Below are 27,917 nucleotides of genomic sequence, written 5' to 3' on the forward strand. Positions count from 1 at the left end.
GCGTCACACCAGCCCTACAGCCTCGGCTTCTCCTCCTCAGCTTCTCTGGAACTGATGGCTTCTCTCCAGTGAGTAGAGCCGGACGCGTTAGCACTATCAGCTGGTTCCGCGTGTAGACAATGCCTCTGTAGCTATCGGCATTGCAACTCGATAGAAACAGAGGTCCGAGTATCAGAAAAAACAAGAAAAAGTATCTCAGCTTTACTAGCATCTATCATGTTGTGATCGCAAATCTAGTTGCCGGCAAGGGTATGAAGAAAAAACACTAACACACTACCATTAACTAACTGAAAGAAACAAAAAGACAACAAAAAGACACAGAGCTGCTGTAGCAGGCTGCCACTAACACAGCGCCATGTTCTTAGATGCGTTGTTGTAGCTGCTTGTTACCCAGTTTAAGGTAGAAGGTCACCCCTGTCTTAAGCAAGACATCCCACTGATTCTCTCAACGTTGATCTGCCAGTCCAGATTGAAAAGAGATGAGCACGTGGGGTTAAATCTGGAGCTCATACAGGACTGTGCCACAGTCATGGGATTCACAGTCTGTCATGGATCTCCATTAACTCACTTGTGAGTTTCGGTTCAGTGCTGCAGGGGTTCAGGCAAAGACCTTCAAGCTTGTGGTGGTGGAACATCTGTTCCAGTGTGGGCTGCCCACGAAAGACCTGCTTTGATATGACTGGAGACATAAGACTTCAAATCAGCTTTCTAGATGAAGTGAAAAACAACTGAGCCGCCCTGCAGTGAATGGAACCTTTCTGAGCTGCTGTACATATCAGAAAGCACTCTGGCTCCTTCTGGATTCTCTCAGAGGTTGACAGCTCAGGGGATTCATTTTGTGTTGAATGTGGAGTTAGTCTTCTCCACAGCCTTCTCATAATGACCTGATTCTATACCAGATTTAAAATCACAGCTATTGATTTCACATGGGGTCATAAACTGCATATCATTTATTTTAATGATGGTGCTTGTTTTACAATAAAACTGAAAAAAAAAACAATTAACAAAACATCTGATTCAGCATAATCAAGTCCAATATAATAAAGTTTATAAAGTGTCAACATCATTAGAGATGAGGCAAGAAGATTTCAAATAGGATCCTGAACAGTGCTCCCAGGAGAAACAAATACAACTCAAATTGAACTTGTACTTTATTGTCATATGTAACTTATACTCATTTTTCTAAAACTGATATACTGGCAGGATGTAACACTGAGCTTTTGTCAGAGTTCCATCTCTGTTTACATCATGCTGAGTCTTGAGGAAGAGCTGCTAACAGTGTCCTGTTGTTCCTTGTCCCACTGTAGCTGCAGCCCAGAGCTCCCTGCAGTGCAGAGCACCTGACTCGTGTGCTTGTGGAGGATGTGCTGCTACTGCCTCTGCAGGATCCCAGAGGCCCTGAGCTCCAGGTAGGACTGCTAGACTCAGCCGCTGGTGTTGGGTACAGGCGGCAGACGGTGTCTTAAGAATAGCTGCTCTTGCATTGTGGAACCTGTGAAAATTCACAATGGCTGTACATTCTTTGGCAGAGCACAATCCCTGACACATGTGCTGTACCCTTTTCTTAAAAATGACTCATTTCCAAGGTTTTGAAAAGGAGACATTAATTTGGAAAACAATGGCAGAGTATTTAATATTTAGATGATTAATTAAAGATTTGCCATTTGTGTACAATCACAGACCCGATTCCTAGTCTCTACTTCGTCCTCTTCATCTGCTGCATCTGGTCAAGCTGCTTGGACCAAGGCTGCACTCACAGGGTTGTGTGTTTTTTCAGTCTGTGTCAAGGAGGCCCTGAAGGAGTATGTCCTCATGAGCTTTGTGGCATCCCTTCACAACCCCAGCAATCAGGATCAGTCAGAGCTGCAGTGATCTGGCCTCACTGTGCTGCCATGTGTCTGTGCTCTGTATTCTGCTGCGCCTGGGAATGTGTGAAGTACTCCTGAGGTGTGTGGAAGGTGTGAGGGTGTTTGTGTGTCTCAGCGTGTGCAGACTGGTCCTCTGCAAACTGGATGTGCTGTTATTCCTGTCCTCAGGTGAAGTATCTGGAGTCGCAGGTCCTGATTGAAATGGGGCAGAAGGGCTACCTGGGGCTGGGGGCCACAGTCTTAGCTCTGGAGTACATAGTGAAGAACTGTGTCCTTGCAGATGACACCACCCAGGTATGGAGCTGCAGTTTACGGTTCTTTGTCAGTAATGTTCCTGAATGAACATGAAATAAAACCTTGGATTTCCTGTTGAGCAGCACCCTGAGAACTGTCAGTCCATCCCAAGTGTTTGGCTTTACCTCTTCTTGCACAGGATGAGCATGTCCCTGCTCCACACCCAGTGGGATAATGTGTGTGTTTCTGTGTGTTCAGGCTGAGCAGAGTGTGAGCAGCAGCACTGTGAGGCAGAGCTTTGAGGCTGTGCTGGCCTGCTGGTGTGCCGATGAGAGTGTGACTGAAGTAAGTGCCTCTGTCTACAGTCTCTGCCACCTGAGACTGGAAACCTCTTCCAGCTCGATGCTCAGGCAGACTGTTCTCAAGCCTGTCTATTATCTCTTCCTGTATCCTTTCATCCTCTTTCACTGTGTTTCTTTAGAAAGTGGTGCTGCTTTGGTCGTACCTGCTGAAGTTCCTCACCTGGAGGAGTTATGAGCTTGGTTAGTATTGGGGATCAGATGGAGTGTCACAGTCCAGTCCAGAGCAAATTTGCTCCTTGGTTCTGGGACTAATGATTGCCTCCCCTGAGTGTCTGCAGCTGCTCTCTAACACACTGAGCACAGTGGCGGATGAGGTGTGGGCCTTTAGGCTCACTCAGGACAGTCAGAGTGCTCTACCCTCTCAGCTCCACCTCTGAGGAGAAGAATCTGGGACTTTTACTCACTAAAAGTCTTATTAGTGTTGTGACGTAGTGACATAGCAGGTTTGTCTGCAATTTGCTGTGTATTAGATGTTGTAAGGTGTGTGGCTGTTCAGGCTAGATTCATTCATGTGAGCTGTGAGCTGTGTTTCCATGAGCAGTGTTTGATTGTCCAGTAGAGGAGAGAGCCCATTCAGTGTGAAATGTGTGTTCTGCGCTCTACTTCAGTATGTTGTCTCCAGAGCTAACATGTCCTCTCAGTGCAGCTGTACAGAGCAGGCTCCTGAACTCAGTGCTCACTGTCCTCTTCTCCGGAGTCACAGCCCTTCCTGTACCAGTGTGTCAGTGCAGCTGCCCAGAACATCTCTCAAAAGGAGACTGTGAGAGATGCGCTTCAGGACAGTCTACAGGAAGTTCATTTTGAGAATCCTGCAGAGAGAGAGGTGAGGTGATCTGTTCCCACTCCTCACACAGACTCAGGGCTTCTACTGCTTCTACAGCCATGAAAACTGTAATTCTCTGAGCGTTTTCTTTCTACACAACTGATGGACAGACAAGGAGTATCTTTGAAAATCTTCCCATCTGACCTCATACATGGAGTATGAGGACAGATGGGCAGATTTTCAAAGTACTTTTCCCAAGAGAAGCATGTTCTACCTTCTTCAGAAAGTCACTGAAAGCTGAGATATGTTATTCTAGAAACTGACAACATATGAATGGAAAGTAAACATTATACCATCGATCTCTGGTATTCCTTTAAAGGGGAACTGTAACACATTTTTATATTTAGAGCTTAGAAACTATCAGCATTGATGAGTGTATTTTAAACCACAATAAAGGTCAGATGTAAGCTGGAGTCTATTAAGACAGTCTAGCTGATAAATTGAACTGACTTGTTAATTCTGAATGCAGATCACACTGGAAACTTTCTGTGGTCAAATGTCTGCAGCACAACCTGTCTGTATTCACTCGTACCTCACAGTACATGTATCATTTTAGTGACTAGTGAGCATGAAGGGCCGCTTCACGGCGCAATTCATACGAACTCTCGCTCTCCCCGTGGAGAGAACAGGGGTTTGTGACAATATGGCGACTTACAGAACTTTCAAAACGTTCATGATTTTGTGGTTAATTCGATATTTGTCAATGTTTTCTATGCCGTTAATCAATTCATTTTGCTACAGAGATTTACTAACCGGTCTGAGAAACTGGGACTGCAGTTCCCCTTTGAAATTCTATTGCAAAGCTGGGCGGCGCATGAAGAACCTTTGACAGGCTTCCGTCACCTTGCCAAGACGTCACCTTTAATAATCAGCTCTTGCAGGTCCAGTCACTCGGAATGCTCCGGCAGCCACAAAGAGCACTGCAGCAGATCGAAAGGTATTGCCCAACACCGTTTCATATTTGCAGATGTTCAGGTGCAGGACAGCATTACTCTGCTAAACTGCCACGTGGCACAGTGAATCCTTAATGTGCCATGTATCTAACACACAGTAAATCTTACTTTTATAATTAAAATTAAATGTCTATTACTTATATCTGATGTACTGATATGTGACCATCTTTGTGTATTCTTTCATGTTAATTGAATTGAATTAAGTCAGGAAGAATGTATCTGAATCTTATGTTAAGAAACGCCACATCAATTAAACAACAGCTGAGAAGTTTAAAAACATTTTAAATAACGTTTCATGCACAGTGTCACCCCTTTCTTGCAACGATCTGGTTCATGCTCGGAAACTTAAGAATATCACACTCACTCATGAATGAGGAGATACAGTACTTCAGCTTAAGAGAAATTGTCGCAAATCAGAGTGCTTACTGAGAAAACCTAAACTGCAGGTTCATTATGACTTTCTGAGAGAACAGATTTCCACCTACAATACTTCCATAAAAAGGGCAAGACAGTTGTACTTCTCTAATGTAATTAACAAACACAAAGATAACACTAAAGTACTTTTTTCCCCACTATAGACAGTTTAATAAACCTTACTTTTTCTCGTATTTTTTCTTATGATGTATCTTCTATAAAATGTGAAGATGTTTGCAATTCATTTCCAAGATAAAATTATTGATTAGACAGAATATAGCTCAGACAACAACGACGAGTCTCATCGATTGTCCTGATCAGCCACCTACATCTGTTATGACATCTGTTCTCTGTTATTAATCTTCAGACACTTAAAACTGTTACAGACATCTTCCACATGTGATCTTGACCCTGTTCCTACAACTCTTTTTAAGAAGGTTTTTGATTGTGTGTAAGATAATGTTTTTACTATTGTAAATTGCTGTCAGCTGGAGTTATTATGTTATTAGCAATTTTAGACCTATTTCAAATTTTCCTTTTTTAAAGAAAATTTTGGAGAAAGTTGTTTTTATTCAATTAAAAGAATATCTGGTCTCTAACATTTTTTTGAGTAACTTCAGTCAGGTTTTCGTTCTAACCATAGTACAGAGACGGCATTGGTCCATGTTGTGAGTGACCTGAGACTGAGTGAAGATAAACATAATTTGGTTTTACTTGATCTCAGTACAGCTTTCGATACAGTTGATCACAAGATTCTGATCAACCGACTTGAAAACTGGGTAGGTCTTTCAGGGTTGGTTTTAGAATGGCTTAAATCTTATTTGAAGAATAGATCATTTTTTGTTGCTTTGGGAAATCAATCATCAAAACATTTTGACATTTCTTGTGGAGTTCCGCAGGGTTCCATTTTAGGACCTCTGCTCTTTTCATTATATATGTTACCTTTAGGTCATGTAATTAGGAACTGTGGGATCAATTTAATAGCTATGCCGATGATATAAAACTGTTTATCTCTGTTCCATCTGAAGATCAAAACTCCTTCAACAGACTAATCGGCTGTGTGTTAGATATATCTCAGTAGATGTCCCAAACTTTTCTACAGTTAATCAAGACAAGACTGAAATATTGATATTGGGTACTAAAATTCAGAAAGAACTCTTGCAGGATAAATTCAAATGTTAAATCTGTCCATGCATTTGTTACCAGTAGAATCGAATATTGTAATGCTCTGTTTAGTGGGCTTCCCAAGAAAACAATACATTCCTTACAACTTGTTCAAAATGCAGCAGCACGGATCCTAACAAAAACAAGAAAGAGAACACATATCACTCCTGTTTTGAAAGATCCTCACTGGTCACCTGTATTTTCTAGGATAGATTTTAAAGTTCTTTTACTTGCTTTTAAAGCTCTAAACGGCCTAGCACCTATGTACCTTACTGAATGTCTGTCATTATATGTTCCTATACGTGACCTGAGATCTGCAAATACTGGCCTTCTGCAGATACCACATGTGAAATACAGAAAGAGTGGAGAGGCTGCTTTTTGTTTTTATGTTTCTAAATTATTAAACTCACTACCACTTTTTATCTGGTAGTCAAGCTCGGTACATTGTTTTAAAAAACATTTGAAAACATCTTTTTAATTTAGCTTTTAGTTAAAATGGTTCTCTGTTCTTTCTATTTATCTTTCTTTTTTATTTATCTTTTATTGTTCTTATTCTATTACGACTTTCCTAATTTCTATTTCTTTTTCAAGCATAAATTGACATTGATGTTGCTTTACTGTATTACTGTGTTTTCCTTTACAACTAAAAGTATATCTCTTAATTTAAGATTTTATTTGTACGCTTGGTTTGTAAAGCACTTTGAGATGCTCTCTGTATGAAAGGTGCTCTATAAATAAAGTTTATTATTATTATTAGGAGCACAGTTTAAAAATGTACATAGATTACTGGAGGAATGCAGGAAACTAGATGATGAAAGAGCTAGGTAGAGAAGGAAAAAAACAGAGGACTTCTGCTTTATAAGGCTGAAGCTGAAATTCAAGCTCTCAAAATTACACAAGGCAAATGAAAAGTTAGGACATGGAAGTGTTAGGAATGTTTATAAAAGGCTTAGACGCAGGGATAGTAAACTTCCGACACTTGAGCAAAATGTTGTGGAATGTGAGCAGGCAGTCATTCTGAATGAACTGCAGAAAAGTGAGTTAGAGAAGGAAAAGGCACAACTAAAGAAGAGTACTGATAAATTGCAGGAAGAGTTGCAAAAGATTAGATATACAGTAAAAGGAATCACAGAAGGTTGCGTATTACAAAAGGAAATGTGATTCTGAAGCAGATTTAGCACATGGGGAGAGGGACCTGGATGAGCAGATGCAGTTCTGGCAGGGAGAATATGAAGGCTTGAAAACAGAGACAGACAGGAGAGTGAGTCACAATATTAGCACGTGTGAAAAAGGAAAGTATAGTGATGCTGTAAGAGAGGCTTATATGGATTTAGTAGCAAACATGGGCATTCGTGCACGAAAGGTCTAAGATAGTCAGAATAGTTTTGGATAAATTGGTAGGTATTCAGGTCGACAGATTGCCAGGGGAAAGTTTTTGTAAATATCTTGTGTTAGAAGAGAGACAAGTTTCTAAAACATCTAAAAGAAAAACTGTTGCAAGAAAGTAATTGAAGCCTTGCCACAGATGGGACCACTTAATATGGCCATAAATACTGTATGGAACTGCAGGGACTTCTTTCCAGGAGGGTAGCAGGATGCATTTCGGACTCAGGGAGCAGAGAGGTGGTGCAAGATGTTGTTAACAGTGGAAGCAGGGATTCGGATGCAACGCTTTCTGAGAAGGAAATTGTCTACAAAATTACAAATCTAATTGGCGACAGGGCAAGTACAGAAAAAAACATTAATGAAATCCTGGCACGGTACAGAACTGATATCTTGCCTGAAATTGTATATGGATTTGATGACCTCAGTGAGACAGACAAGGCTAGGATCAGACTTATCAATGAGTTGTTCTCTGAATTGCATTTAATTGATGCCTTGGCACATGAGGCAAATGTTACACTTTCTGTCTGGGATGATTGTTGGTGGCGAAAAGGTGGGCAGTGTTAGTTTAGACTGGATGCCTAGAAGGGTTGGAGAGAGTGGTACAGTTAGATTGATTAGATCAGTGTGCAAAGCCATCCATGAATGAGGGTGTGAGAAAAGTGGCAAATCTGTACAGTTTAGATCTTTTTTGTTGAGCCAGGGAAAATCTGATCATGTCCCTCTGATTCCCTCTATAGGAAACTGAATTAATGCAATGTTCCACAATGCAGCTAGAGTTTATTTTTTGCAAGCTGAATTGCTGGAATTCATGCATGATATACTGTAGGTGATGAAAACAAATTAATAGAAGCACTGTTTAAGGTTTTGAGTGTAGCTCAGTTGCAGGATGCAGAGCACTGGGAATTATTTGTAAGGTTGTGACAGAGCAGTTGTGGAGAGCTCTTGGAGCACGTTTTAGAAATGAATGCGAGATACAGGGAGCTAGTGTGTAAGCTGAAGGAATGGCAGGCTGATAGCAGTACGTTAGTCAGAGGTGAGGTACGCTTGTTTACCAACATGGAGGCAAATTCCGGACCTGCTCTGCAGAAGCTCACAGAATAGAGGAGCCCTGAATTATAGGACATGACTAGGCAGGCAGAGGAATTGATCCTTCCTAGTTTTGTAAAGGTGTGTTGTAGGATGGTAGCAGATCATTTGGAATATGGCAGGTACTGTATGATAAGGTTTCAGAGGAGATGTATAAAATGTTTGAATCAGCACCAAGACACATGTAAGCTATGAGAGGGACTTGGGAATCTTTGACAATTTACTTAAAATACTGGTCAGAGCAACTGCAATAGCTGTTGAGGGTTTGATCATGTTTAAGGAGAACAGGTCTTGGCAGTGGCTTGAAAAACTGGATTCTGAAAAGAAGGCAGAAGTTTTATCTCAAGCTAGAGTATCAGTTAAAGAGCAGAGGGCTGTGTTTTGGGAGAGGATGGATAGGATAAGAGATGCCAGGTTGCAGACACTTAGAGAGAAGAAGGAAAAAAAGATAGAAAAAGAAACGAGATATAAGGACAAAGGAAGTAGCGGTAGAGACAGGAAAGTATGGGGGACTTTGGAACAGCGAGGAAGAAATAGATGAGCAGCTGAGGCATTTAGATGAGAACAAGAAGCTTCCTGCAGTTACAGCACAGTTGAGGTTTAGGATATTTGTGTGAGGAATGAAACATGAAAATGGAGTTTTCAATTTTTCAAAGGAGGGGAAAAGGCTTAGTCTAGAACAGCTGATTGATTTTCAGCAGGCCAGAGGAAATCCCAGGTACATCTAGAGAAGACAAAGATTAATGTTTGGCACCATCAGGACATACTGTTGAAGAAAAGGTAGAGATTTTAAAGGATGCTTTTAAGCAGCATTTTAAGGCTGGGGATCTAGGTAGAAAAATGGTTTGTATGGAAAGATTAAGAATTCTTATGTTAATTAAACCAGAACATTTGTTAGGAAAGAGAGTTAGACATGCTTTTGAAGAGAAAGATAGGAAGGTGTGATACAAGGGCACAGTCGTTGAAATGAGCCTAGATGGCCAGGAGTATGTTTTTAAATAAATATGATGGATTTAGAAAAATGTGGTGGTTTGCTTTGTGGAAAGATTATATGAATAGTTATTTAGAATTGCTTCCTGTTAGTGCAGAGGACTTTGTAGGCAAGAAAATGGAGCACATTTGTGAGCAGTGAAGATGGGAGTGAATGCTGGTGGCCAGGCAGGGCAGTCCGTGTAAATAGAACAGGAGAATTGTTTGTTGTGGATTGTGTAGAGGAGGGTGATCATGTTTTAGGCTTTAATTGATTATCCATTGTTAGATGATCCCATGGATAATGAGGTGAGGGTTGTTGCTTAGATTTCTTAAGTTCCGGGCAGTTGCTAATGTTACACTGTGTGTCAGATGCAGATAATTTTGAGGAAGACGAAAAGGAAAACATCTTGTAGCTGATGCTGATGCGCCAGGGAGGCTGGTGAAAAGTTGATCACTGGAGCCAGCAATACGAAATTACTGCTCTATATATAATGGCTGATGTAAATAACCTCCTTGCCTTGTGATAGCTGGTTTCCAACATTGTCTATAGTTACTTGTGAGTTATAATTTTTACACTGTTGTTCATTGTTATTTGTTGAATATGTATGTTATTCAAGTACAGTTTATATCCTGTTAAGATTTATCTTATGATGTAGCCGTGCAATGCCTGTGATAATGCCTTTTTTCCCCATCAGGTCCAAAGAAAGTGCATATCCTCAGAGACTCTATGTTGTGGGGCCTGGAAACACTGATGCCAGCAGAACAGGTCTGGCTGCACCCTGGCACAACACGCAGTGCCCACCAGCACCTGTACCACCTCCAGGCCCTGAACGAGGATATATTACTGATCATTAACATAGGGACCAATAACAGAGCCCAGGGGGACTCCTCCTATGACATCCTTAGAGCTAGAAAAGAACTGACTGTGGCAGGAAGGAGAGCATCTCCTTGTAAGGTTCATATGGCAATTTGCTCAGTTTTGCGACGGCTCTGCGATGCCTCTTTGCTGCTGGAGCTGTGAAAGAAGCTGCCCGGGCTCTTCCACAGCTCCCCTCTCACATGGACCATGTGCAGCTCCTCAGGAGCAACAGAGTGCTTCTGCAGAGCCTGCAGCCCGTTGCTCAGGCCTTTGCTGCTGATGGGCTTCATCTCAGGGCCGATGGGAAAAGGAACTTTTCTCAGTATATTTTACATTTTATTTCTCATTATTTTAGAACTTTATTTTGATATATTTTATTTTACTAGTGCCAAATTTATTTTTTATAATTTACTTGTTTACTTTCATTTTGTGATATTTTGATTTTAGTTTGTCAGATCAAATGCACATTTGACCAGTCTTGTAAATTATCACTTTTTACAAGATGTGGAAAAAAGTGCAACAATTGACTCCAACGTTATTTTAATATTCATGACTATATTTGAATGCATACCTTTTATTATGCATAATAATTATTAAATGTGTAATTTATATGTACATTGTTTTGTATAGGTGAAACCTTTCCAAAATGTATAAATCATTAAAGATGATTAAAAACATTATTTTCCATGTGTAATATAATTAGGAAGTACAATAAGATCCTGCTTTAACAATGTTATCAAATGATCAGTCTAATTCGTTAAAAAACCAAAGGACTTGAAGTAAAAAGAAATGACTAACACTGTTTGATTAATTTTAAACACTAAGTTATAAATGCAGACGCGATCGGTGCCATTAGCGCTCAGTCTGTGCTGCTAGGCTCCGCCCCCCTCTGTGATGGACGCAGTGGGCGGGGCGCTGTTCTCCAGCCTGACTGGGGAACACGGACCCGCTGATCTGTTTCACACCACAGGAAGAGAAGAGAAGGAGATTGTTTCTGCACGAAACGTGTGTTGTGTTTCACTGGGAGCGACAACACCCGAGATCAAAGCGTGATGAACTATTACGGAGCGGATATTGCCTTAACCTGATGGGCTGAGGGCCGACCTCCTGGCGAGAGTGCGAGAGTCGCATGCGAGGGAGAGGAGGAAATCATACTGGGATTTATACAGTAGTGTCTGGTGGAGGAAGGATGACGGGAGCGATTGCTAACTACCGACAGCTGAGTACGATTGAGCGTGGTTGTTGTCACCCCTCCCGAACTTTCGTTATAAACTCCATTCATGAAATTCAAGTATTTTAAAGGGTTAATTATAAAGTAAAAAACGTACAATGTACACAAACATTCTAAGCTGATCACCCGTTTCTTAATGATCTAATCCCGTTTTTTATAGCGTTTAAAGTCATGCAATGTTCCAAGCTGGGACACTTCACTGTATCATATTGTAACGCCCTCGCCTGGTGGTGAGGAGGAAGCGCCCCTAGGTGCTCGTAGTACCGCTGGGCATGCTGGGAGTGGCAGCCGGGGAGAGTCTGAGGGTCAGCACAATGACCAGCGGCTGACCCTACCTGTGTAAATAATGTCCTAGTAGTTCTAGTGCCCTGTGTAGTCTTATAAAAGTATAGCGTGTTGTTAAGTAATTACCACCCTAAAGATATGTACAGTACGTGTTCCGTCAGTCTCCTCATGTGCATGTAGATCCTGTGTTTGGTTTTGTGTGGTTGTTAATGAATAAAGCTAGCGCTTGGTTTGTTAATCGCGTCTCCACTGGTCCTTTGTTCTGAAAAGAACCTGTAAACGCTACATTGGTGTCAGAGCGGGCAGGATGGACAAATCGTGGCAGACACTACCCGATTCTGTTAAGCGCCGGCTGACGCTGAAAGAAACAGAACCCATCGGCAGCGCACATAGGGAGCCTGAGCAACTCCTGGGTGCGACAGGTGGCCACAGCCCTTACCAGGGCTACCCAGTAGTGGTCCCGCCGGTAGAATTGGGGCAACTGGCCGCTACTCCTGGTCAGCGGGCACCCCAGAGAGAGGATACTCTCCCTGCCGGAGCAGATCAGTGATTCCCACACCCATCGGCGCGGGTGCGACCAGGTCGCTACGATGGTGAAGCACTTTGGGAAACCTACGAGGCACAGTTCCGGCTCGCAGCCTGGACGAATGGCTGGAGACGGGCGGAGATGGCCGGCCACCTGGCGGCGGCGCTGGAAGGAGCGGCCTGCCAGGTGCTCCTGGACGTCCCGGAGGAGGACAGAGGCGAATACACGGCGCTGGCAGCAGCTCTCCAGCTGTGCTTCGGTGTGGAGGAGGCGCCGGACTTGATGCTGGAGAGGCTGGCCCTGCGGCGGCGCCGACCAGGAGAGCGGCTGGGCCCGGTTGCCGCTGATGTCACGTTCCTCGCCCGCCGAGGATACTCAGCTTTTCCTCGGGAGGGGCAGCAGGAGATGGCTCTCCAGGCCTTTCTCAAGGCCCTCTCACCCGAGGAGCTGCGGCGCCACGTGCAGCTGGCCGTGCCAACATCACTGGAGCAGGCCTTGGCCCTTGCTACACGGGCTGAGGTCGTGTTCGGGGTGGCTAGAAGCACCAGCAGACGCAGTGCACCCTGCCGGCTGACCGAGGCGGAGACGGAGGAATCCAGCAAGGGGGAAGAGGAGCCAGCCAGTGCAGCGACCCCCGCGGAACAGCCCCGCACGCTGATTTGCAACCGCTGCGGGAAGAGGGGACACCGAGCCCGGTTCTGCCAGGCACCCGAACCTCGCACTCCTCGATCGGCGTCGGGAAACGGGAACAGGGCGGCTCTGCGCGGAGAAGGCCGCCCCTTGAACACCTCAACCCCCGCTCCGGGGAGCGCTGTTAAGACCGGCGCCCCTCACGCCACTGTGGGGCGAGTCGGCTCTAGCCGGGGCCTGTACCTCCACTGCCAAATCGAGGACCAACCCTGCCTGGCCCTACTCGACACCGGTTCATCGGTAACCCTACTCCGGCCGGGCGTCCTCCCCGACGACAAGGGCACCAACCCAGCGGGATGGGAGGCTTCCAACCTGCGGCTGAAGACCGTGACGGGACAGCTCGCTGCAGTCCGGGGGAAACAGGTGCTTGCCTTCCGTCTAGGTGCAGCGATGGTGCGCCACCCCTGGACCTACTGCAGCGAGTGGGGGCCAGTTTGGACTTGAGCCGGCAGGAGTTGGTGTGGCAGGGGGAGCGACTTCGCCTGGTGGAGGGCAGGCCCGGCGAAGGCCGAGGGACGCGGGCTTGCCGGAGCCGGGGGAAAAAGAGGCAGTGGCGGCGGCGGCGTGCGAGCCGGGGAGCGAGCGTGCCGGATCCTGCCCCCGAGTCAGCCGGGGGGCCAGACAAGGCGGCGGCGGCGGGGGCTGAGTGTTGCGTGGAAGCGAGGTGCGCCGTGAGGACCTCTACCAGCGGAGCTGCGAGGGCCTCAATCAGGACCAGCGGCAGCGGCTCCAGGAGCTACTCGCCCAGAACGAGGATCTCTTTGCGGCGAGAGATGAGGACTGCACCCGCACTGCCCTGGTCCAACACGAAAACAACACCGGCTACGCTCAACCCATCCGCATCCCACCGGGACGCATGGTTCACGCCAAGCGCAGCTTTCTGGGGTTGGCCTCGTACTACCGGAGGATCGTCCGGGACTTTGCCAGCATCGCTACCCTGCTGCACCGCCGTTTCGACTGGGACTCGGGCTGTGAGACGGCCTTCGGCCGGTTGCGTGAAGCTCTGGTGGGGGCCCCTGTGCTGGCCTACCCCGACCCGTGGTTACCGTATGTTCCTGATACCGACGCGAGTAACTCGGGGGTGGGTGCGGTGTTGGCGCAGGAGGGGCCAGATGGGGAGCGCGTAGTGGCCTACTATAGTCGGGCTTTGACTAGGGCTGAACGGAACTACTGCGTGACCCGTCGCGAGCTGCTGGCGGTGATGGCGGCGGTCCACCACTTCAGGCCGTACCTGTTCGGGACCCGGTTCCGGCTGAGGACCGACCATGCGTCCCTCACCTGGCTGCTCCACTTTAAGGAGCCGGAGGGGCAGATGGCGCGATGGATAGAGATCCTGCAGGAGTACGACTTCACTGTCGTGCACCGTCCGGAGTCTCGCCATCTCAATGCCGACGCTGTCTCGCGGCGCCCCTGCGAGGCCGCGGTCTGCCACCACTGCGCCTGGCGGGAGCAGCGCTGCAGGGGCCTGCCTTCTAGCCCGAGGACTAGGTTTGGGGGTACAGCCAGCGCCGCCACAAAGGCCTCAGCCCTAAGCTGGCGCCGTCGTGGGAGGGGCCCGCTGAGGTACTTGGGGTGGTGGGCGAGGTCTGCTACCGTGTCCGGTTGCGAACACGGGGGAGAGTGGTGGTCCTGCACCGAGACCGCCTGGCCGCCTACCGGGCCCGGGAGGAGGAGCCGTGTGGGGAGGCTCTAGAGGAGCAGCCGGGGCTGGGCCGGCCGATAGTGGGGCGTCTGTGGGTCGCCAGCCGTCACCGCGGCTCAGCGGTCGCTCACGCAGGGTTCCACAGCAGTTAGCCGAGTACGAGTACAGCCTGAGGGGGGTGTTCGACGTCGGCGAGACGCCAGACGCTTCAGGTGGGGGCAGTGTAACGCCCTCGCCTGGTGGTGAGGAGGAAGCGCCCCTAGGCGCTCGTAGTACCGCTGGGCATGCTGGGCGTGGTAGCCGGGGAGAGTCTGAGGGACCTTACCTGTGTAAATAATGTCAAAGTAGTTCTAGTGTCTTGTGTAGTCTTATAAGAGTATAGCGTGTTGTTAAGTAATTACCACCCTAAAGATGTGTACGTGTTCCGTCAGTCTCCTCATGTGAGTGTAGATCCTGTGTTTGGTTTTGTGTGGTTGTTAATGAATAAAGCTAGCGCTTGGTTTGTTAATCGCGTCTCCACTGGTCCTTTGTTCTGAAAAGAACCTGTAAACGCTACAATATTTTCAATTTCTTTTTTTAAAACTTAAAAAAATCGTTTGCCCAGCAAGATTTTAATTTTGCACGGTAACGATATATATCACGATATAGATTGTTTTCTCATAATTTCAATAGAACATGCTTTAAAAGGAGTACATCTTTTTTATTGCCTGGAGTTAGCTTTTAGTTAGGTTATTATTATTGGTTAGCTACCGTGTTGTTCCTTTAGTAGTTTTGAAATTTCACACTGAACTGAAGTGCATGTCGAACAGTTTAAGCACATTTTTATTTTGCAGAACTGAAACAATACAATAAACTTATGAACATGAATTAAATAAGTAAATATGTAATACTTCAAGTAAAATTCTTATCGACTTAAATATGTAATACTTCTTTAAACAAAATAAAGTAAAAAAATAAGATAAAAACTCTTCAGGCATTAAAGTAATAACCCCTCCAGTATTCAAACGGCTGCTTCGTGTCCACATGGAAGCCCGCGTGGTGAATGACTCGGGCAGCAATGTCTTTTCACCCCGACACGAGAGCTGCTGGACTCGCACCCCTGTTCCGTCTTGAGCGGATGGAAGAGGGCGCTTGTACTACCGCCTCTGGCTAAAATCGCCGCCGACAGAATTGGCAGAAAACCGGTTTCTGCTCACGGTCCGACTTTTTAAATCCGCACCATTTCCAAACGACCGATGAAGCGCCCTCCTTCTCAACAATTCCGTATCTTGTGGCCGACTCGCTAGCGCTGCCTTTCTGCATTTCTCCGCGTTTTCCGTTTGTTAGTGTTCGCAGACCGGCCCGGCGAACAGGTGTTTGTTTTCAGGGAAAGGGAAGAGGACGCCCGCGTGTTTATATTGGCCGCCATGACCTCAGACGCGTCATAAACGGGACGTCTGAACCACCGAAGATCAATCATTCTGAACCTATCCAATTTCCAAATATCAGCAAGATGAACATTTTCAGAATTAGAGAATTGGAGCTAAAATATGACAGAATTGTAAACTATGACGGTGCTGGTGGCACAATCTGTGTAAACATCAAAATCCATTCTCTACCGGTATAAACGGTTTAGCCAAATCCATATCGGACACATGTTTCTACCGGTATACCGACTATACGGGTTATACTGCCCACCACTGTTTCAGTCCCCTCTCATCCAGCTCAAAATCTCTTTCAGCTTCTCCCCTCTGGAAAACATTTCAAATCCTTCCTCTCAAGGACTGCCCGTTTCAACCTCAGCTTCTATCCCACTGCCAGACGAACTGTGAATTCACGTTGAACTCTGACATTTAGTTGTATAATGATGCTGTTACATGGAAAGTTGTTTACATATGTGACAATGTTTGTCTTCTGTCCTATTTGAATTTGTACTGTATATGTTGTTTGTATGTCTCATCTGTGTTCTTTGCTGTACCGAAAGCCAATTTCACCAACTACTGTTGTGTGGCAATAAAGAATAATGAATGAATGAGTCCCTGGGGCGTACCGTCCAATATTTCGAAAGAGTGAAAAAACAAGTTTGCATGAGAGAAAAGGGTGCAGTGAACTGCGCAGAGTAGCTGACGTTGACCAACAGCTAAAGTTGCTTAAAGAATTTAAAATCCGTCTGACTACTGCAGATCTCATGTAATTGAGCAGAAAGTCACCGTGCTCTTATAAGCGGTTCTGTTAGCAGAGTTTGAGTTAACACACTGCACCCCTTTGAATGGATTTTTATCACCTTTATTACCTTTGCCTGTCTGGGGTGTGGGGCTGTATCTCTTCCTCAGTTTAAAGTCTGATACGTCCGCAGTAAACCGAGAGACTAAAACCCACTATCGATAAAACATCTGCTTTGCGACACTTCTCAAACTGCTCCAAAGTCGGGCGCAGAGTATCATCCTCTAAACTGAAAGCCACAATGGACTCCACAATCACCCGTAATATTCAATTCAATTCAATTTATTTTATATAGTGCCTTTCACAACAAGGTTGCCCCAAGGTGCTTAACAATGCAAGTAACCATGCATGTTGTTAATACAGAACAGAAGACCGGAAGACAACAGAGGAGAGGAACCCAAAACTCCTTAGTTAGGAAAAGAAAAACCTCTGGGGGTCCAAGGTCAACTGGCTGCCCAACCCCTCTGGGCATGCTAACATTATACAATTCAAAAAGGAAATAAATAAATGAGAGCATTAATCCATCCATCATGTCTTCTGTATGTCAGTATTACAGACTGCAGTACCGTAATATCTGTAATACAAAGGACCACCACAAACTAAAACAAGCCCAAGAGCAGCACGCGTGAACCAAGGAAAAAATATCAGCTCCACAAAACAAGTCCCCAAACATGCTACATCCCCACTATATTAACGGCAAGGTGAAAGTGGGGAGGAGATTTTTAATTTTTTTTAAAGAAAATTAAAAATAAGAAACAATGACATGCCCCTGCCTAACTTTATTGCATGGCTTTAAAAGCTATAAAACATTTTTAGATAGTTAAACACCACTTATGCATGAAAAGCAGCTGATTTTTCTTCCTCGTGATCAGCTTAGAATCTTTGTGAGCGCCGTAAATTAAAATAAGACTGCCAATGCAACACGAAACGTATACACAAAAATCACATTCTTCTCTAAAACCAGGAATGACTTGGCTAAAGCTGCGTCAGTGACTATCGGGAAGATGTACTGATGGAGAGTGGAATTACAGCCCGCTTCCCTCCCCCACTGCAAGGTGGTAATGCGCTGGCTGGCACGAAACAGCCCTGCTTTCCGGGTCTCCTGGTTCATTCATCAAGCTGTTACTTACAGACCTGCTGACCTGCTTCACACCACAAGAAGAGAGGACAATGTGATTCTTTCTGTAGAAAACACATTGTTATGTTTACAAAATTAAAGTGTTTTAAAAGTTTAATTAAAAAGTACAAAAACACTTAAGATCATAAGCTGATCATGAGAAAGAAAAATCACCTGTTTATCGCACATAAAAAGTTGTTTTAACTATCGTTTTTATAGCTTTTAAAGTCATGCAATGTCTGATTTAGGAAGGGACATGTTCTTGTTTCTTATTTTGGATTTTCTTTACAATGTTAAAAGAATCAGTTGCCCATTGTGCCATACATTGTGATGTTACATTTTTTATGTTTTTAAGACACTTAAGAACACTTAGACCGATGCATAAAAATGTAGCACAATGCATTCTCACGTTATGAACTCGTTTACACCTGGGGTCCACTTAATTCACACTAAGGTTTCTAAAAAAGCAACCTGGTACTAGATATTGTTTAAATAAAAGTTGTGAAAATCGCGATCTTTAAAATGCCTGTGCTTTGAAGGTTCTGTGTTACCGACATCAGAAACTTGTCTTATAAACAGGCATTTTAATTAGAAAGCAGAGGTAATGAAAAACGGAAAAAACTCTGAAAACTTAAAAAAATACAAGAAATTTGAAATGATCATTTATTATTAATAAATTAATATTGTTAATAATGATCAGATATATTATTATAGTTTCAGTGGCCTTTTTAATACCACTTTGTTAATCCCGATTATAATTACAAGGTATATGATTTCGTTTTAAGGCTTGTTGTAAAGGCTTGTGTTAAACTGCCCTACTGGGATGAATAAAGTATTTTGAATTGAACTTAATTAAACCGGTGGAACAGGTTTGTACTCCCACTGTTGACAGTATTCACATTTGCTCATTCATGTTTTTATTTTATTATTAATATCATTTAACACTGAATACACTGTGATATACAAAAAAATAATTTAAAATGTTAATATAGTCTCCATAATATTTATTGTTTTATTTTTTTTAAAGTGGACTACGGTAATACTACCTGATTTATATATCAGATTTAGATCTTTAAATTAATATCGTTATTAATTTCTTTAGTTACGCGATTCCATATTACATTCCCTATTAAACTGATTCTAAAAGGTACACATTTTTTACTGTAATAATAACAGCAAGCATGCATAGAAAAGGTTAAAACATTATAGCTTTTACAAAGTATATAAACTTAATATAGCCAGAACGAGCACGTCAAAACTTTTCCAGAATATCCACCGTAAGTGACCGTATTAAAAACTTTAATGCATAAAATGTTTATGAAGAAAGTGGAATACTGTTGTGTACTTTTTATTTAAGCAACCATTACCAGCCATATACAGTATGTATAATATATTTATATTCTTAAATTAATATCGTTTATGATGATATGACGTTCAGAGACGTTATGTTCCTGTCATTTTTATACTCAGCTACCAAAATTTCCCTATAGTTGTAAAATTCCATATTAATATTCCAGATTAAGAGGATTTAAACATGCACAGCAGAGAGATTGAATGAAGCAATCGTTTCACTAACATCTAATGCACCACAAGTGCCACCTGTCGATCATCTCTGCCCAGCGAATCACGTGCCGTGGCAACTTGCAGCCCCAATCCCACGTTACGGGGTTTTACTGCGCATTCTGAATGTCTACATCTGTAACAGGTCATTTAAACCTCACATTAAGGCACACTGACAACTAGATGAAACGTTGCATTTACATTTTTGAAACTATACATTTTTTATTCTACTCAGTGTTCCACAAATCGGCCCATCTGACAGATGATCCTTTCAGCTGATAATTCAATTACTAAAATAATAGTAAGAACATGACTGGAGTGTATCAAGTCAATTCCACACGGAGAGATTTAGCCCTCTGGCTTGAGTGCAATATAAATCCCGAAAGTGAATCCCAGCAGGACTGACCTCCCCATGGCCCCGCCCCCTCTTTAGATACTGTGCGCAGTCATGCCTCGACCAAGTCCCCACAGACACCAATGGAAACACAGAGCAAACCGCTCATCTCCACCTTCTCACAATATTTCACTGATCTGTCACAAATCCACGTTTGGATTAGGTGAGCTGTTGTTACTAGACTAATAGCTCATTGACACCCGTAGAAGGCTTCACAGCTTCAAAACGTTGTGTTTCTTTTCTTCTCTTTTCAGCCTGGAATAAACCTTTACTTGTTCCTAATATTTAAGCACCCGATTTTCAACAGGATTTTCTTACATTATTATGCCGAACGTTGCTTCTGATACAACAACTTCCAAAACAAGTTAATTTATTAAAGATGAGGGCACAGTCACTGCAGGAGTGTTAATGCAAAACTGTCCAGCGCAGCTCCCTAATTCAAAGTAAGTAAGGAAGAAGAGGCTAAAATTATTCCAAACTGGTGTAAAGAGTGATAATCAGCCATCTCCTCGATTGTCACTGTAGCTAATTGCATCAATGAATTAAAGACTTGGATATGTGAAAACCTTTTGTCACTCAACTCTGATAAAACTGAGCTTCTGCTGTTTGGAGGCAACAGTGCAGATACGACTGCTATAACCTCAGCACTCAACTCTGAGGGTTTAAAAGTTTGCCTAAAAGATTCGTCACATAACCTAGGCGTCATCTTAGACACGAGACTCTCATTTAACTCTCATGTCAATACAGTATCGAAGGCGTGCTTTCTACAGTTAAGAAACATTGCAAAACTAAGGCATTTTCTCTCCACTCAGAGAAACTAATACATGCTTTTGTATACAGAAGATCAGATTACTTTAATGCCCTGCTATCAGGGAGCACCTATCACACTTTCAACACCTTATAGCGAATTCAAAACGAGGCAGCTAGAATTGGTACTAGGAGCAGAAAGTACGACAACACCTATACTTAGCTCTCTCCATTGGCTTCCTGTCAGGTACAGGGCAGACTTCAAAATTCTTTTACTTTACTTATAAGGCTCTCAGAGGTCAGGTGCCTGTCTGATTAATGGAGCTGATTAATGTTAATGATTAATCCACATATTAATAAAATAACAGCTGGCGGTAAAGCCTTCAGCTACAGGGCCCCTAGTTTATGGATCAGTCTGCCAGCCTACGTACGGGATGCCAAGTCAATCTCAGGACTTAAATCCCGACTGAAAACCTATGACTTCAGCCCAGCCTACTCACACCTTACATCATAGCCCGCTGGAGCTATGGCTGCTGGTGCTGCTGTACATGCCATTGTGTGTCTCTGTGTTGGCCCACCAGGTAGATACATCTGTTCTGACCAAACTATCCTATTCTCCTCCCCACATGTCCGGACGGCGCCCAGGCTGGGGACCATCTGAGTCAGATGCTGCATCACTGCCATGGATCTAAGGGGGACATCGCGAGTATAGCTATCGTTTAAGGAGAATTTGCTGGTCTACATGGATCTGCATGGAGTACTGTCACACAGAAGGACATGATGGAAGGTTTAATACTCCACACTTAGTACTTTTTTTTAATTGTATAATGTTAGCATGAACAGAGGGGTTGGGCAGCCAGTTGACCTTGGACCCCCAGAGGTTTTTCTTCTCCTTACTGAGGAGTTTTGGGTTCCTCTCCTCTGTTGTGTTTTGGCCTCTTCTCTTTCTGTACTGTAACACGAATTACGGGGGAGCTAGGGGGAGCTTAGCTTACCTGAATAAGGCACTAGCTTCCCTGAAGAGACCATTTGCGAAATTTTGGGGGTCTCTAAAATATGGAATCTATCAATTAAAAAAATGTCCTATTTATACAGTATGGGTCACTTTTTTCCGGCATAGACTACATTTGCATTTCTGTTCTGAGTGTGTTGCTGCCATAGAAATAGCTAAGTAATTTAATACAATACCGATCAAGTCATGGTGGTGCTGTTACAAAAGTAGGCAACATTCCTTTACACGTGACAAATGGACAAGCTAAAACGATGAAAACTGAAAAACGTCGATAATGCCCAAGAGAAAACAGGGAACTTGACGGGCTAATTTTGGGTTCACAAAAAAACCCAAACTGCGCGATCTGACTGTTGCTGCTAGCGGTTGCTCGTCAGACAGTTTAGATGCTGACTTGCCTGCCTGGCCTGCCCCTCCGAATACGTCCACCAACAGCGCCAGCTCCCCAGAGGAAGAGGCTGATCCCTCTGTGACCCCAGTCGCCACCAATCTCCCGGCTAACTGGACCAGTCAGCAGTGGACAGAGTAAAAAAACGCAACCAGTGGCTTTTCGTTAAGAAAAGAAACTTGGGATGCACAGCATGCAGAGATGCAAAGAGTCTCCTGCTGTCAGAAAAAGCACTTGGCATGCATTTATCTGAGGAGTGGATTCATGGAGATGTAAGTAGGCCTTTGCAGAACCAGCTGCGGAAAAAAATATATAAACACGGTGATACTGTAGCTTATCACATAAAAGGGCCGTTGATATTGAAGAGACGAAGCAAAAAGAAATTCTCCCAAACAAGGTACTTGAAATTAAAGCAAATTTAATTCAAGAAACCGCAGTTTCATTCAGATCTGCCCATATGGTGTCCAAGGAAAGATTAACTTATAAAAAGTTCACTCCTTCAATAATGTAACCCGAGCTTAATGGTGCCAAAATAGGCCCTGTACATAAGTCAGACCATTCCTGTGCTGAAATATGTCATATTGCAAAGCAAATGCAGAACAAGCTTGTGTCGAGTATAAAAGAACTTAAGTCACAAAATAGCCTCACTATTGATGAAAGCACAGTGCACGGGCGTGCTCACCTCATCGTATACATGAGATGCGATGAGAGTGGGAAAGGGGATGTGGACAATGTATTTTTAGACATCACAGAGCTGACGGATGGCACAGACACGGAATCAATCTACAGTTGCCTGAGAGGGAGCCTTAGTAACGTGGGTTTGGATGATGAGTTCTTGAAGAAATATCTCACCAGCATAGCCACTGACGGGGCTGCAGTGCTCACTGGCAAATCCTCTGGACTGACTGCTAGACTAAAGCTTGACTTTCCTAAAGTGCAGTCCATACACTGTCTGGCACATCGCCTTGAACTGGCAGTACAAGACGCTCTCAAAGAAGTGGCTGGGTGTAACCATTTCGAATTCTTTATTGCAAAACTATATTCACTTTATCACCAATCGACTAAGAACGCTCGGATACTCGATATAAATGTGCAGATTATGAAAACTGGCCAGATTTTGAATATTAGATGGGTGGCAAGCAGTTTTAATACTGTAAAAGCAGTATGGAAATATTTCCCTGCATTAGCACACCACTGAGAGACAGAAACACAAGGGACTACACAAACACCTCACTAACTCCTCATCTGTTGCTGATTTGGCATCTATGAAAGACGTTCTCCGTGAGCTGCTGGGCCTCTCCCTGAAACTCCAAAACACAGACACATCTCTGGTGGACTCCAGTTGCCACATTCAGCAGACCTTCGATATCTTGACAGCCAAGAAAGACACCGGCGGTCAATCCGCAGTGAAGGCCGAGCAGCGCTCATCACTGGGCGTGTTTAAAGATGTTGACATCTCAGAGGGTACAGGAAAAATAAACCGGCTCCAGTTCTATCAGTCTGTGATCAGTAGCCTTACAAAGCGACTCTGAATTTGAATTAGTCCAGATGCTGAAACCGCTGGATAAGGGCTTCTGGCCACAGGATCATGATGTCTTAATTCTTTACGGTGAAGTTGGCGCGCTTGCTAAAGCACTGGGCGCACCCATCAGAGAGGCAGTGGAGGAATTCCGAGACTGGAAATTACAAGGCAAAGCATCAGGACAGACCCTGGGAAAACTCCACAGCAGGCCGGACGTGCCTCACCACCTCAGCCGACTGTGAGCGGGGGTTCTCTGCCCTGAGTGACACTAAGAGAAAACAAAGCCTCTCCTCTCTTCTTTTTGTTGATCTGAATGGACCTCCTTTGGAGAGATTCGATCCCTGCCTCTTGTATCATCTTGGAGTAAAGCAGGCCACCGCTCGTCCACCTCATGGGCAACAGGACGGACACCACAGACAGCTGAGCCCAGACCTCTGTGGACACTTCTATTGTAAGGTAAGAGTAACTCCAGTTAAACTATAACTATATAATCCAGTGCTCACTTTGTATACGCTAGCTGACTGGCCTTTCACACGTGATGCGTCCCCCCCCAAACCAGGGGTGAGCTCCCCCTGATGCCAAGATATCATTCGCACCCTGCTGCAACATCATGTGTTGTCACACAGCTTTGTTAAGTGCCTTGGGGCAACCTTGTTGTGAAAGGCACTATATAAAAATAAATTAAATTGAATTGAAATTGAATATAGGACAGCTTTTGTCTAAGTCATTTCTGTTTGAGGAGGTGCCAGTTACTGAAAGTAACGATTCACACACTTCAGACACCACTTTCCTTATTACAAGCACTCCGAGTAGCCTACACAGTACAAAACTGCTCCAGTCACAAGGAATCACAGCCCTACCTGTGAACAGACTGTAAGTTTCTTTTAACGCTGAGTTCCAGTATGATGAGCTGTATTAACAATGTGATTTGTGCCACAGAAAGTAGTGGTTGTGCTGCTTTTGTTCCTCAGATATATTGAACTGATGACTAAAGCTAGAATACAGCAATAGCTAGTCTGTATTTTACATTGTTAACATTTTTCTAATTTACTCATATTTTTAGCTGTGGATAAATATATTTTCCCAGAAACTAGATTACTCAAATTATTTCTAGCAAAAAAAAATATCTGGTTAATTATAGCATTTTTCTGTTAGGTAGTATTATTTTTTCCAACATTTTTATAAACCTTATCTGGAGAATTCTGATCAGCTTGCCCAGCAGGATTGAGGTTTGACTGTAACTATAAATATCGTTTGCACCCTTTGTGTCATCAATGTGTCACTGTCAAGCTTAGTTTGGTTCTGTAATTCTGTTTTTATGCTTCCCTGCTTATCGCCATTGATGTTCTGCAATGAACTGTCGAATTTAAAAGACAAGACTGTTGTGAAGACTTATTGTTCATGAGTCCAAATCACGTCCATATTAGCTCAACCCAACAGACAACACTGAGGACTGGATGGAAATATTACACCATCATGAGAGCTCTCCCCTGCTGACAGTCTCATCACACTCTGTTTGTGAAGGTGAGCTGCAGGGACCAGTCGACTGTGTTCACGTGTGTGTGATCAGGCACAAATGGCAAATCTTTAATCAATCATTTAAATATTACATACACATGAACCGCAATGTAACTGAAATCACAAATTGGAAATGAACTCTGCCTCCTTCTGTTATCTTGACACAGGTAGATTTCAGCTTGACTGGCTGAGCCACTTTCTGACACCCAGCCAACTGCTGTCTCAGACCAACATGAGTAACAACCAGGCGTTTTTCAGGAGGATGATTTCGGAAACACAGAGGAGATCAGCACCAGTGTATTTCTGTTTAACACCAATACATTTGTGTGCAGTGAACTTCACTGGGTCAGTATTATTCTGATACTAAGATTTCCATATGTTGTCCAAATTAATGTCTCCTTTTCCAAACCTTGGAAATCAGTCATTTTTAAGAAAAGGATACAGCACACGTGTCAGGGATTGTGCTCTGCCAAAGGATGTACAGCCATTGTGAATTTTCACAGGTTCCACAATGCAAGAGCAGCTATTCTTAAGACACCGTCTGCCGCCTGTACCCAACACCAGCGGCTGAGTCTAGCAGTCCTACCTGGAGCTCAGGGCCTCTGGGATCCTGCAGAGGCAGTGGCAGCACATCTTTCACAAGCATACGAGTCAGGTGCTCTGCACTGCAGGGAGCTCTGGGCTGCAGCTACAGTAGGACAAGGAACAACAGGACACTGTTAGAAGCTCTTCCTCAAGATTCATCATGATGTAAACAGATGGAACTATACAACCTGTCACTATAACTCTTTTAGAAAAAGCATGACCACAGGCCTGTCCTATAGAAGCCATTATAAAGGTCTGAAAATACATCACATCATATATTTTGAATGTATTGTTTTAGACTTAGGAGTACTGCAGTTGATGCACCACATATTGATGTTAGGAAATGGCACTTATTGAAGTGGAGAAGACGGGGAGCTTTGTGAGAGTTATATTCTTTGACTTCTCCAGTGCCTTTAACACCATCCATCCACCTTTACTGAGAGACAAGCTAAGGGCGGCGCAGGTGGACACTCCCCTGGTGTCCTGGATTATAGACTATCTGACCTGCAGGCCACAGTATGTACGGCTACAGAGCTGTGTGTCCGAACAGATTGTTAGCAGTACTGGGGCTCCACAAGGGACTGTCCTAGCTCCATTCCTGTTCACCTTTTACACCTCTGACTTCAGGTACAACTCTGAGGCATGTCATCTGTAGACGTTTTCAGATGACTCTGCAATTGTGGGGTGTATTAGAGAGGGGAGGGAGGAGGAATATAGGAGCTTGATTACCAACATTTTGGAGTGGTGTCATCTTAACCATCTCCAGCTAAACACCAGCAAGACCAAATAAATGGTCCTGGACTTTCGAAGGAATAAGTCTCTGCTGAACCCTGTTTCCATCCAGGGTGAGGCCATAGAAGGGGTGCAGTCCTACAAGTACTTAGGGGTACACCTGGATAATAACCTGGAGTAGTCTGGTAACACTGACGCCCTGTACAAGAAAGGCCATAGCCGACTCTCAGGTCCTTTGGTGTGTGTGGAACACTGTTACACGTTTTTTATGAATCAGTGGTGGCAGCGGCCATCTTCTACACTGTTGTATGGTGGGGTAGCAGCATCATGACAAGAGATGCAAATAGGCTCAATAAACTCATCAAGAAGGCTGTTGGGGCTCTGTGTTGGGGCTGAGCCTTGACCCCCTGGAGCTGGTGGCTGAGAGGAGAATGCTGACCAAGCTCACAGCCATCATGAACAACGCCTCTCATCCGCTTCATGGGACTGTTACTGGGCAGCGGAGCACTTTTAGCAACAGACTGCTCCAGCTACAGTGTTCAAGGGAACATTTCCGCAGGTCTTTCCTCTCGGCATCTGTCAGGGTGTATAACGCTGCCCTAGGCTAGGACTGTTAGCCCTTCATTTGCTCGTCTATGGACAGCATGTTGCTCCATTGTACTTTTTGGACACTCAATCTGTATATACCTATGCACATTTTGCACATATTTTATTGTTTTTACAGTGACTATAATCATATTTTGCACACACTTATGTATTTATTTTTATTTATTTTATATTTATTTATAACTAATTTCTCGTCCACCTAATGTCTGTTTTTGTTTTGCTTCTCTTGGTCTGCTGTAACACATCAAATTCCATTCAGGATCAATAAAGTCTTATCTATCTATCTTATCAAACATAATGCCCATCTGCCTCAAACACACTTAAAAATGTAATTGTGAAGAAATGGAAGCAGTGAAGGCAGTTTCATCAGGAAACAGTACCTCAGTGTGGAACAGGCGCGCAGGGCCTGCAGACAGACAGCTCGGCTCAGGGCATCACTGGGCTACTTTTTAACAAACGCCTGTGAAGAGATGGGAGAGAAATGTAAACCCCACTTCCCTCCATCAAAAGACACCAGGACAGGGCCTGTGCTCATCTACAGGCACAGCTGAGAGTCCAGAGACTGTGTGCAGCTGCAGCGAGGAAGAGAGCGAGGGCACCTCTCTCCCCTCTGATTTCTACTGACAGTAAGGACTGTCAGAGCATCCGTGTGGGAAAACAGCAGACAGGCGGCTGCGTCAGACACACTGACCATCATTGTCGCCAGGAGCTCGGCCTTGGCAGGGAAGCTGGGAGCTCCGGAGGGACTGGCGCTGCGCACTGCCTGTGCCATCATGCCCACACTGCGGCACAGGCTCAGTCTGACACTGGGCTCCTGCAGGGGGACACACAGCAGCTCACTCACTGACAGCCCAGGTAGGCCCTGCAAGGAGTGAAAAACTCACTGAAATAAATCCTGGCTGCACACACCTTACAGAATGTACCAGCAGGTTAGTCAAGTCTGCAGAAAGCAGTTGTGAGGCTCACATTATGAGCTCTTCTGTTCTTAATAACAAATTAAAACATAAAACCATAACTGAGATCTTTAAATTTCCTTCCTCTC

The 27,917-nt window shown here is 44.2% G+C and overlaps 1 protein-coding gene and 1 pseudogene across 2 annotated transcripts in view; one reads left to right on the forward strand and one right to left on the reverse strand.

Moving 5' to 3' along the window:
• Nucleotides 1–927: 927 nt before the first annotated feature.
• Nucleotides 928–27,917, reverse strand: part of LOC148639790 (uncharacterized) — a 30,694-nt gene continuing 3,704 nt past the window's right edge. The window contains exons 5-7 of one of the 2 annotated variants that reach the window (XM_088621093.1): nt 27,567–27,689; nt 27,256–27,335; nt 928–25,640 (exon numbers count right to left, since the gene is read on the reverse strand). In XM_088621093.1, the coding sequence (XP_088477219.1) occupies nt 27,318–27,335; nt 27,567–27,689 (141 nt within the window). In that variant the 3' untranslated portion in view covers nt 928–25,640; nt 27,256–27,317. Of the gene's footprint in view, nt 25,641–27,255; nt 27,336–27,566; nt 27,738–27,917 lie in introns of both variants that reach the window. The other variant, XM_088621092.1, reaches the window with a different exon arrangement.
• LOC148639791 (uncharacterized) lies at nt 1,508–26,450 on the forward strand (annotated as a pseudogene).

This window comes from Lepisosteus platostomus, chromosome 26 (genome assembly GCF_059453375.1).
Source record: "Lepisosteus platostomus isolate fLepPlt1 chromosome 26, fLepPlt1.hap1, whole genome shotgun sequence".
Taxonomy (NCBI): Eukaryota; Metazoa; Chordata; class Actinopteri; order Semionotiformes; family Lepisosteidae; genus Lepisosteus; species Lepisosteus platostomus.